General features: G+C 49.7%; 1 protein-coding gene across 1 annotated transcript in view; it reads left to right on the plus strand.

Moving 5' to 3' along the window:
• Positions 1-7,840: 7,840 nt before the first annotated feature.
• ARL8A (ARF like GTPase 8A) overlaps positions 7,841-12,154 on the plus strand; it is a 38,145-nt gene continuing 33,831 nt past the window's right edge. The window contains exon 1 of the mRNA XM_073320356.2: positions 7,841-8,060. Within this exon, the coding sequence (XP_073176457.1) occupies positions 7,938-8,060 (123 nt within the window). The 5' untranslated portion in view covers positions 7,841-7,937. The remainder of the gene's footprint in view (positions 8,061-12,154) is intronic.

Genomic DNA, 12,154 nt, shown 5'->3' on the forward strand with positions numbered 1-12,154 from the left:
TGCAGCTGGAATGTAGATGCTTCCTGCATTGACAGGAGGGCTTTTCCCCATCCATTAACCCACCTCTCCAAGAGACGGGAGCTAGCCTGCTGGAAGAATTCTTCTGACGACCTAGCTGGTCGATTAAATCCACCTAAAGGAAAACCCCTCCCACTGAAGTGCTACAGCAGTGCAGCTATGCAGCTGTAGCGTTTATTTTCAAGCATAGACAAGCCCTGTGTAGTTAGGGCGACCTAATCCCCAGTGTAGATGCAGCGAGGTCCATGGAGGAATTCTTCAGTCGGCCTCGCTACCACCTCTTAGAGAAATGAACTAACTACACCAATGGCAACCCCCTTCCATTGCTATACTAAGGGTCGGTGTGACAGCTGCAGAGCTGCACCTATACCCTGAGAAGGGCCCAGTGTTATTACTGATTAGAGTCTTATTTTCTGCCCTGCTTGTGGGTTCTGCCATAACTAGCGGCAGAATGGGTGGTGACTTGGGCATTGGAGATCAGGGTCTATGGCCAGTTCTGCCAATAACCTGCTGTATGCCTCTGTTCACACACCTGTCCTTGCTGTCTCCTCTATTTACACTGCAAGCTCTTTGGGATGGGGATTCTCTTACTAGGGCCTTGTCTATACTACAAATGCTTAGCTGTTATAGCTGTACTGTCGGAGCCGTCTAATGTAAACACAGCTTATATTGCCAGAAGGTGTTATTCTGCTGGCATAACACAACCTCCCCGAATGACTCTAGGGGTATGTCTACACACTACAGGGCTAGGGCGACAGAAGAATTCTTCTGGCAATGTAACTGCGTCTACAGTAAGGGTTAGGTTGAGCTCACAGCCCTGAATGATGTAGCTAGGTTGATCTAAGTTTTAGGTGCAGACCCTGCCCAACTATGTTAACAGAGGCAGGCTGATGGTGGTGTCCACACCAGGGGTTTTGCTGGCATAGCTCTGTTGGCTAGGGGGGTGTTTTTTTCACATCTTTGACTGACATAGCTCTGCCAACAAAACTTTGTAGTGTCGAGCTGCCCTCTGTGTATGTTCAGCAGCAAATACAATGGAGCCTAGAGGTGCTACTGGAATACTGCTACTAAAAAATAAAGCAATATCTGCAGACTGTGCCAACAGCTGTCATTATGAAATACAATTATGTACTGGGGACAGAAAGCAGCCAGCCAGACAAAATATTGGCATATCACAGCATCAAGGAAGGCATACACCCACGTTGTATCCTGTCTCTGCAACTATTCAACATATACGTAGAAGGGATAATGAGGGAAAGTTCTGAAGGCATTCACTAGGGTGTACAGCTCAAGGGTGTGTACATCAACAACATAAGATACATAGGATCCGAGCAGCTCACAATCTATAATGTAGTGTTGTGGGTTGAGTTAAAACCTCCTTAAAACTGATGAGTGTAACAGCTGCATTTCAGTCAGGTTAAGCGTTAAAAAAGCACAGCAGGCTGTAAGTGTATGTCTATACAGCAATCAAACACCTCTGACTGCCTTTGTTAGCTGACTCCAGCTTGTGGGACTTGGGCTATGGGGCGGTGTAACTGCGGTGTAGGTGTTTGGGCTTGGGCTGGGTCCTGGAACCCTGTCCTTTCATGGGGTCACAGAGCCCGAGCTCCAGCCCAAGCTTGGACGTCTACACCGCAGTTAAACAATCTGTAGCCCGAATCCCACCAGCCTGAGTCAGCTGACACAGGCCAGCTGCAGGTCAGCCTGGACAAGTACAGTGTGGGACCCTGATCCTGGGAGAAGCCCAGAGAGGGGGCTGGGGCTGGACTAACTGGCTAATGAGACTATTGTTTGGTTCCTCCTGTGTTTGTGGAAACAGGACTTTGGCTATTCTTTGTTGTGGTGGGGTGAGAGAGGCCCCACGCTGGCAATGAGGGGGTTAAGGAGGCTGACTGGTTCCCCACTGGCAATCAAAGGGTTAGGGAAAACTTGTGGACCTGTCAGGCAAGTGGCCCCGCCCCACTACACCTGCAGCAAGTGTCAGGCCTGGAGAGGGGAGATAAAAGGAATGGGCCCAGCACTGTTTGAGTGCTGACTAAGAAGGCAGGTGGAGTTCTGTTTCTTGGGGAAGAAAAGCCCAGTTCTAGCCCTGAGATGGCATTTGTTTGTCAGCTGGATCAATCCTCCTGGAGGGGATGACCAGATCCTGGGAAGGGAATTGGCAGAAGCACAGACTGTTTTGGAAACAAGCCCTGAATAGAAGGGTGAGGTCCCAGTGAAGGTCTGTGGGATGACCCTGGCTTTGAGTGGTTTGTTCTTGTTCTTTAGTATCTTTGAATGTCAATGTCCTGAAAGGGAGGCTTTGGCTGGAGGGCTCCAGTGCTGCTACCCTGACCTCAGAAACAGACCAGGGGAGACTTGCAGTGGGGTGAGTTTTGCCCTGAAGGGTCCCAAGGTGAGAGCTGCCCTAGCAACCCTAGTAAACAAATAAAATTGCATCAAAAATACTAGACTTCATCTTCATTTTTTCCTTCTAGCTGGAACAACCCACAGGACCCCAAATTTAGGTAGCTGTTTGGGTTAAAAGCACCCCTCTGTGTGGTAGGATAGTGCAGAAGGGACAGAGGCCCTGATCTTGAAATCCATAATTTTAGGTCCCTAATGCCTAAGTACCTATGAGGATCTGAGCCAGAGTGCCTAAGTGACTTGCCCAAGGTCATACAGGAAATCTGGAGCAGAGAATTGAACCTAGGCCCTAACCACTGGGTCATTCTGCCTCTTTCTTCCCTCTGCCATAGGAAAATCAGGGGTCACAGCACTTGAATTTGTAATGTAAAAAAACAAAATTAAACCCACCCCAATCTTTAAATAAAAAGAGGGTGAAATCCTGGTCTCACATCAATGGCCAGATCCCTATTGAATTCAGTGGGGACAAGATTTCACTCAAGGCTTTTCTAATCCATTGTAAAGATTCAAGAGAATAGAATTTTTTTTCCCTTTGAAGGTCACTTTAATTACAGGCTTCCCTTTATTGTGCATGTGATGTACATTTTTTAACTGACCACAGAGGAGCAGGAGGGGCTGGGAAGGAGACAGAAGATTGAACTAACAATGGAACCTGCAAGTGAACTGGCATGAATAGTCTCATGGCTGAGATGGCTGGCTAGCAATGAGAAAAGGAGTGAGGCAAAGAACTCTCATACTCACAGCTACACCCATGCAATGCTGCTTGTATAGATGGACAGACTTGAATCACATGTCTGCACCTGGAGGGCAAAATTCACTACTTGGCAGAGGGTTAGCACAAGGCTTAGGCTATACTTAAATTCCATGTAAGGTCTACAGTATTTTGAGAGCTTAATTGGGACTTAAATGGTTGATAATCCTTGGTCTGGCCTTCTGTATGGGGTTAATTTCAACCTCTGTATACTGGCTGGCTAAGTGATAATGCCCCATGCATTTACTGGGTAAAAGTCTGAATATGTGAAGCCTGAGTTCTAATCTTTGCTCACCCTGGGTATAATCAATGTGGTATCATATGCAGTTGTGGGTTAGTACAGTGTGCCGATTCATGTGGGTTACGTGCCTAATGGATTGTATTTTGTCAGGAATAATGGAAGAATCTGTTTGCTGCTTTTTTTAAATCTTAACAAAACTAATCTAGTCTAAATTCAAGGAGTGGAGAGATGGGGAATGGGTCTTCTAGCCAAAAGGCAATATATATCCCCATCATAGACAAGGGAATCAAGTAATAGATTGAAAAAACCTTTAAACTATGCTGCAGACACTGAATATATGCAGAAATCGGGACCAGTTCACAAACAATTTAGTACCCAGAAGATGAGCTAAATTTGTAATGAAAACTTCTACCAGCTGGGTCTGGTGACTGGGATGTTCTGGGCCACACTTATTTAGTAAGGAAAGGGATGGAAGGTTGGAACCCAAAAAGTTCTGTGTCGGTTGGAAACGAGACTGAGAACTGGAGTCCAGTGTCTGTGTGAACTTCCCTTTTGGGGGATAGAGGGTGAGATGGGGAGGTTAGAGGGGGCAGGGCACAGCATGTGATAAGAACATCACCAGGGACCGGAGAGTGAGCCGAATAGAGAAATGGGGATGGAACAAAAGAATTAACCATCACGACCAGGAAGAAATAGCAGAGAGGTGGTCTATAACTGATGTGTCGAGCAACCCCAGCAGTTAAGGTTGCACAAGTGTTTTTATTTCAAAGGGTCTCTTTCATTTCTTGTAACTGTTAAAGTTTCACCTTTATAGGATGAAATATTCCAGGACTGGTCTCTGCCTGGGGATTTGTTTTTATTTGAGCAAAACTGTCCAGCTGGCTTAAACTACAAAGCAATGGGGTGGAGGGCTGTGCACAAATTACATAACATATTGGGGCTGGGAGGAGATCCTTAATTTTGCATGTTTGCTTCAGTGTTAAAAGGGGTGTGGGTTGGTCTCAAAAATCACCCAAAAATGTGTAATGTAACTTATGGACCACCTGTCGGTGTGAAGAATGTGATACGCTTTGCCATTGTAACAATCTTGGTAATATTTTTTTAAAACAGCCCTAGTGTTGTCATGATTTGGGGTATGGAATCTGAAATTTGGTAGAGATGGTCCCTGTGCTGCACATGCTCATTTAAGAGGTGAGCAAAATCTTTTCTAACTCCTTCCAAAAATAAGTTCCTCTTCAGGCAGAAACTCACACTGGGAAACTGTAGCCAAAGTGTGTGGCTTTTTCTCTAGCATGCAAAGGAGCTACAGTGGTGTAGTCAAATAAACAACCCTATGCTTGCAGCCCAAAATTACGTATTTAAAGTCTCCATATGACAGAGCAGGAATTTCCTCCTCTCACTGGTTGCAGCAATTCTGAAAACAAAATGGCTGTTGTCTCAGAAAACCAAGGCAGCTTCATAGTGACTGATGCCACATAATGGAAATGGTTTTTTTTAACCTTAACTATAGCAGGCACTGTAGAATCCGCACTCTGATGCAAATACTGACAATTCAGTTTCTTTACCTTCAGTGAGTACACACCTGTCGTTCAGACAGCTAGCTGGCTCTGTTATGGCATAAATGAATTCAGGATTCTGTAGTCTAATGGCTAGGAATGCACCATAGTCTGGGGATATGGGTTTGCAGCCACCTCTTCTTCAGGTAGTTCCTCTTGGTCATCCAGCCTGAATTATAAACACACCCACATTTAAGTGTAGGGCAATAACTTATCTAGTAAGTTTCACTTGTTTGGACTGGCTTTGGGTTGCCACAAGGCTGATGGACAACAGGATTTTCCCTCATGTGAGGCCAAAGGACAGAAATCCTGTTGTGGACTGAGATGTTAGGTTTGGTTCGGAGTTGTCATGATCTGACAAAAGAACGAATACAAGTGAAAACGCTTTTTGCAGCCATCAATTTACAAAACGGCCTCAGTACCAATTTGACCAGAAATTCCAGTTGCTCTAGCATTTATTTACTGAAGTAGTAAATGAGCTTCTGCTCAAATGATTCCTGTTCATTTTACATGCCCCTTGTGGGCTCATGAATCGTGGAAGGAGATAGAATATCGGGATTGGAAGGAACCTCAAGGGGTCATCTACTCCCACCCCCTGCTCAAAGCAGGACCACTCCCCAATTTTTTTCCCAGATCCCAAACAGCCCCCTCAAGGATTGAACTCACAACTCTGGGTTTAGCAGGCCAATGCTCAAACCACTGAGCTATCGCTGGGTTTGGCTGATCCCTGAGAGACTAGGTGTGAGCCAACATTGTTACTATATGAAATCTAAGTGACAAAGTCTGCACTTCTCTAGCACCTTGCATTGAGGTTCACTGAATATTTGCAAAGCGCTCAGAGTCACAACACCCTTATGAAGTACAGAAGAGAGATTACTGAGATCACTCTGCACGGATATGGATTGCAGAAGTAGTTTAACATCCCATGACCCTGTAGGGCAGTAATAAATACCTGGCTCAATTTCCCAAAAGTGACTTGAGATTTGGGTGTCTCGGTTTCAGTGTTACAAGGGTTGGGGTGGTCTTGAGCACCCACTCTCTGAAAACCAGGCCCATTTGAAGTGTCTCAAATCACCTGCCACGTCTAGACAACTTGGTCTTAGCTCTTATAGTTCTAGATGGTTCTAGTTTTTTCATCCACAGATCTCAAAACACTTTACAGATGGGGGAAAATGAGGCAAAGGGGAATGACTTGCCCCAGGTCACACACGCAGACAGTGGAAATACAAGCCAAGTCTGACTCCCAGTCCCTTTGCCTTAGTCATTAGAGGCACTGGGGAAACACATGGATCACATTTAGTAGCTGCCATGTCAGGCAGCAGTAAGAACTAAACTGGAAATCTGTGTCAGACAGGTCTGATCCCTCTGCAGAAATTGACACACTGAGACTGAGGAGAGTTGAAGTTACTAACTCAGTCCCCAGCCCGTTTAAACGCTTTCTCCTTTTATTTCCTCAAGGAGGTTGTTAGATGTGGGGGGGGTAATATCTAATATTCAACAGCCAACTCGCCTCTTCGGGTACAGGTGCAGAGTATCTCCTGTAAGAAGGCGGCTAAGCTGCAATGTATCCGAGCCCAAAGCCTGGAGGACACTGGGCACTTTCACTAAATGCGATACAATGACATCTTGTAAAAAGAAAAGGAGTACTTGTGGCACCTTAGAGACTAACCAATTTATTTGAGCATGAGCTTTCGTGAGCTACAGCTCACCAAAGCTCATGCTCAAATAAATTGGTTAGTCTCTAAGGTGCCACAAGTACTCCTTTTCTTTTTGCGAATACAGACTAACACGGCTGCTACTCTGAAACCAGTGAAATCTTGTGTAAGCGAAGCTTGGTTATCTGGAGGGGGAGGTGGGGGAAGGGGTTAGACCTTGGGTCACATTGTGTATGTTTGGGGGGGCCCTAAGTGTCTAGAGGGACAGGCCTGGCGGGGGGGGGTTAGACTCTTGAGTGTGTGTGTGTGGGGGGGGGGGGGATTAGACCCTGGGATGGGATGGGCAGGGTGGACCCATGAGTGTGTGTGTGTGGGGGGGTTAGACCCTTGTGTGGGGGAGGGGCAGGGGAGGCTAGACCCTGGGATGGGAGGACCCCTGAGTGTGTGTGTGTGGGGGGGGTTGTTAGGCCCTGGGATGGGATGGGAGGGGCAGGGTGGACCCCTGAGTGTGGGGGGGGGGGGCGGTGGACCCGTGTGGGGGGGTTTAGACCCTGGGATGGGGGGGGGTGGACCTAGGAGTGTGTTTGTTTGTGTGTGGGGGTGTGTGTGGGGGGGGGGTTAGATGATGGGGTGGACCCATGAATGTGTGTGTGTGTGTGGGGGGGGGTTAGACCCCGGGATGGGGGGGGTGGACCTAGGAGTGTGTTTGTTTGTGTGTGGGGGTGTGTGTGTGGGGGGGGTTAGATGATGGGGTGGACCCATGAATGTGTGTGTGTGTGGGGGGGGGGGGGGTTAGACCCCGGGATGGGAGGGGGGCGGGGTGGACCTAGGAGTGTGTGTGGGTGTGTGTGTGTGGGGGGGGGTGTTAGATGATGGGGTGGGGGGTGGAGTGGACCCATGAGTGTGTGTGTGGGGGGGGGGTTAGACCCCGGGATGGGGGGAGTGGACCTAGGAGAGAGTGTGTGTGTGTGTGTGTGGTGGGGGGGGGGGGAATAGGCTCCGGGGACAGGCCCGCTCTAGGGGGCGGGCGGGGCAGGCCCGGCCCGGGCTGTGGGCGCGGGGTCAGTCAGGCCTGGCCCGGCCCGGCGCGCGGTCAGCCAGGGGCAGGCCCGGCTCGGCCCGGCGCGCGGTCAGCCAGGGGCAGGCCCGGCTCGGCCGCGCGCAGCGGGGCCTCCCGGCCGGCAGGCGGCGCTAGCGGCGGGGCGCGGAGTCTCCTCCCTGGGCTGGGCCGGGCCGGGCCGGCGGCGCGCGGAGCGGCCCCACCCAGCGCGAGGCGAGCCGAGCCGAGCCGAGCCGGGCGGGCGGGCAGGATGCTGGCGCTGTTCACCAAGCTGCTGGACTGGTTCCGGGCGCTGTTCTGGAAGGAGGAGATGGAGCTCACGCTGGTGGGGCTGCAGTACTCGGGCAAGACCACCTTCGTCAACGTCATCGCGGTGAGCGGGCCCCGGCCCCGGCCCGGCCCCGGCCCGGCCGGCTCTGGCCGGCAGCCCGCCGGGCCGGGGGCGGGGGGCTCGTGTCTCTGAGGGGGCGGCCGGCCCGCCTGCCTGCCTGCCTGGGGGGAGGGGGTTGACCCGGGGGGGTTGACGGGGGGCGGCCTGCCGGGGGGGAGGGGGTTTGCCCGGGGTGGGGGTGGGGGGCCGGCCCGCCTGCCTGCCTGAGGGGAGGGGGTTGACCCGGGGGGGTTGACGGGGGGCGGCCTGCCGGGGGGGAGGGGGGTTTGCCCGGGGTGGGGGTGGGGGGCCGGCCCGCCTGCCTGCCTGAGGGGAGGGGGTTGACCCGGGGGGGTTGACGGGGGGCGGCCTGCCGGGGGGGAGGGGGTTTGCCGGGGGGGAGGGGGTTTGCCGGGGGTGGGGGGCCGGCCCGCCTGCCTGGGGGGAGCGGGGTTCGTGCAACGTGTGTGTGCGCGCGCGCTTTGGGGGGGCGGGGGGGGAACCGCCTCTGCTGGGCTGGTGCCCCTGGGCTGTGTGGGGGCATCGCGGGGTGTCACCCGGGCGGGTGTTGCTTTTTTTGGGGTGGGGGGGGGTGACAGCCTACCCGGAGATACAGACCGGACCGGGGGGGGGGAAGACGGTCTCACCCCCTGTGCGGGATGGTAATTTCATCTCCATCCCCTCCGATCAGTACCGCCCTTGGCAGGGGAGGGCCGCCGGAAAGCTCTGGGGGGCTCTCTCTGCAGGGTGGGTGTAGTTTTGCTGTGGGGGGTGTTGTGTTGTTTTGCTTTTTTGTAATTAATGGGGTTTTCTGTGACTAATTTTTCAATACAGAGTCCGAGGAAAGAAGCAAAATCCTCGTAGCAGAGAATTTCCCAGCTGGAAAGATCTGATTTATTCCAGCCTGGGTGGTGGTTTTCTGTGTAGTCTGCAGTAATGGCTTCGGAGCGTGCATTTTAGGAAGGAGAATAAAGCCTTTGATAGCACGTGGGTAACTAAATGGATAGGGAATATGGATATCCAGTACGTGCCTATTTAAACTGTCAGGATGGAACTTAGGGTGTATAGCGGGTTATGCAGTTGATTTAGTATGAAATAATCTGTAGGGTTTGATCGTTTTGTTAAACTGGAGCCTGTCCCATTTTCTTCCTTCCTGGAAAGAGGGTTGCAGCCTGACACAGGCCAGAATCACAAGGCGCCTCCTCAGAATGCTAAGTAGTTTGTCAGCAGAGGGAGGTAGAAGGGACTGAAGTGGCTGGGCCAGCCTGTTCCCCTCCCCATGTCTCTCAGAAGTCTGACCCATCCTCTCTCAAAAGCCTTTCGTCCTGCCGGGCTGGAGATGGGGATAGCTAGGGGCAGAACCAGAATCTGAGTTTACTTGGCTGGAAGCTTGCTTTGTTGTGGCTGCCTGTTTTATTTCATTTTCAAAGGGGATTCATACTATATAAATCTATCTGCACCAGGAAATATTCTAGATAACACTAGTCATGCCCTACTTCAAAGAGGTTTTTTTAGCCAGTTGAAATAAGACATGGCAATTTCAGTATGGTTTGATGGGGTGCCGCACAGAGGGACTGCAGGTTTGTAATGCAATCCTGAGCAAGGTACTTAGGGGTCCTTCGTAGCCTTTTGTTGGTGGCTAAGGGTGGGGTAACATATTCTGTTTGTTTCTGTATACAGCCATAGCAACAGGAGCTGGCAATATGGCAAGATGTAGGCTGCTTTTTGGAAGAGCTGCTCTGTCATTGGCAACTGGTTTAGCAGTGTGTGCTGGACAGAGCTGTGGGCCTGATGCATGGTACACACTGCAGGTCTCGATCCGTGCACCCTCTTGATAGTCTGCCATCAGGGTTCACAAGCCACTCCCTATTTTCGCTGACTGTGTATCATGCCATCCAGGGCCTTGTGATATGAATTGTGGTTGGAGGGAAATACCTTGTAGTAATGTAGTTGTACTACCTTGTAGTTGTTCATGATGTAACATTAGCTGAAATGACTGGAAATGCCAAGGTCTGGGTGGTATAAAGGATGTGGAAGCTTTCACTTCTTGTTGGTTCAGTCCTCTCGCAAATCAGTGGTAGCAATTTAAAGTTGCAGTTATCTGGTGTGTGGTGGTGGTCTGTGTTCACTTCCTAGCAGACACCCTTAAAATTGGCACTCTTGTTGGCAGCCAACGTAGCCAAAGACTGATTGGCCAGAGGGCTTCGTCCCCTTTTTCGTGTAGAAACGGTCCTTTCTATGCCTGGGATGACTCACTGGAGTAAGGAGGAAGAGCTTTCACTGCACTGGATAAACAGAAGGCTTTGGTCTCCAAGGTGGCCATCTGGCATCTTCCCTCCTGGGCATTGCAGCATATGGTGACCCTTTCTGTTAGGGTCCCATGCCCCTGAGCTACGTTAGGCTTAGTAAACAACCAGCTTGAGTGAAATTATCCATTCTGTTTGCTTGTAATGTAATATTAATTAGACTAGGTTCTTAAATACTGTAACACTCAGGCTGTCCTACCTGAGGCAGCTTGTGCAGGGCAGCTGCAGACATGCGGCCAGAGGGATGCACTGCTAGCTCCTCTGAGTAATAGCACCCGAACGGTGCCAGTTCATCTGCAGGGATGCACCATGCAGCTCCACAAACCCTGGTACAACAGCAAAACTCATCGGGGAGCAAAGACAAACCAGCAAGTTTTGGAAGTCTTGGCTGAAGAAAAGGTCAGCGGTGGAAATGCTGCTCATATGGAATTGTCCTCACAAGCACACACTTGTGAATAAAGTCTTTTGGTAAGAAGGCATCCCCATCTGCTTCTAGGCTTTGTCCTTGCTATGTTTGATTCCCCCAGTGCTTTATTTTGGAGAGGACAGTTTGGTTTCCCTTATTCTTCCTCCATCTTTTCTTGATGGTGAGTGGATGTGGTGCTGTGTTTGGGCAGTCGGTGGCTTCTTTCAGAGTCAACACTAATCCATGGATCAGTTGTCAGGGGCCAGAATTAAAAAGGCAGCAGCACTACAGGGTCTTGCCTCCTTGATGAGGCTTAGTTTATTGCTGCCACAATGTCTGAGAACTTCATTGTCCTAGGCTGAGAGGAGGCCGATAGACTTAGATCTCTTGCAAGTGCAGCAGTACCTCTGGGGTATGTCTGCTTACTACTTCCTGTATGGTCTGTGCCATGTGTTTTTTCTGAGTCGGTTATCTTTGATCTGTAAAGCATTCAATATAGACATTGTTTATTCTCAAAAGACAGTCACGGCACCAGCATGCTTGTTCTGCCCAGTACATAGTTTAGAAAGCTTCTGTAACAATCACAAACGTTTGTTTGGATGTTATAGCTCTTTTCCAAGCCCCCTTGCCCTTAGCAACCATCATATAGAGGAGGGAGGGGGGTCTCCCTTGACGCTGGCAATGCAGAAACAGAATACTGTGACTGAGACCAGTTCCTGCCCAGTATTGTGGTGATGTCCACATCAAAGCTACCTTACGCTGTAAGCACCAAATACTTCTCATTCTGAAAATGACTCAGATTATTTGTCTGGTGCTAAAGGTGAATTGAAGAGGAGTTGAGGTTGTGAGGCATAAAGAAGGCTTTAACATCTAAATGTTTAATTTTAGAAATATCAGGAATGTCAAGTCTAGTCTTTGTTTTGGTGGCAGTCACCTCCGCTTTCTGAGCGCTCTCAATTACCCATTCTACAAATTATTATTCAGGTATTAGAGTTGAAGGGACATTGTCAACTTGAAATCTACTCAGGCTTGTTTCTAAAAAAACATGAATTAGAAATAATTTGAGGCTACTCTTGTTGAGTCCCTCTGCTAATGTTTGTGGTCTGAAAGGGTCCTGTTTAACTATAAAATATTTACCCGCACAATCAGGAAAACAGACTACCTATGGTGCTGTCAAATAGGGAGCCTTTCTATGCCCTGTTATGGGATTCTTAGAAGTTACTTTTAACAATAGCAAGTAAAGAGAAATTTCAGACCTGTGTAAGTTGAAATGTCCCTTTTTAAATAGGTATAAACAAAACAATTTTAACCAGGCCAAATATAATAACTTCTTCACCTTTCAGTAGTTAGTCAGGTTTCTGTTTTGGTATCTGATGTTATCCAAC

Source organism: Lepidochelys kempii, chromosome 21, assembly GCF_965140285.1.
Source record: "Lepidochelys kempii isolate rLepKem1 chromosome 21, rLepKem1.hap1, whole genome shotgun sequence".
NCBI lineage: Eukaryota > Metazoa > Chordata > Testudines > Cheloniidae > Lepidochelys > Lepidochelys kempii.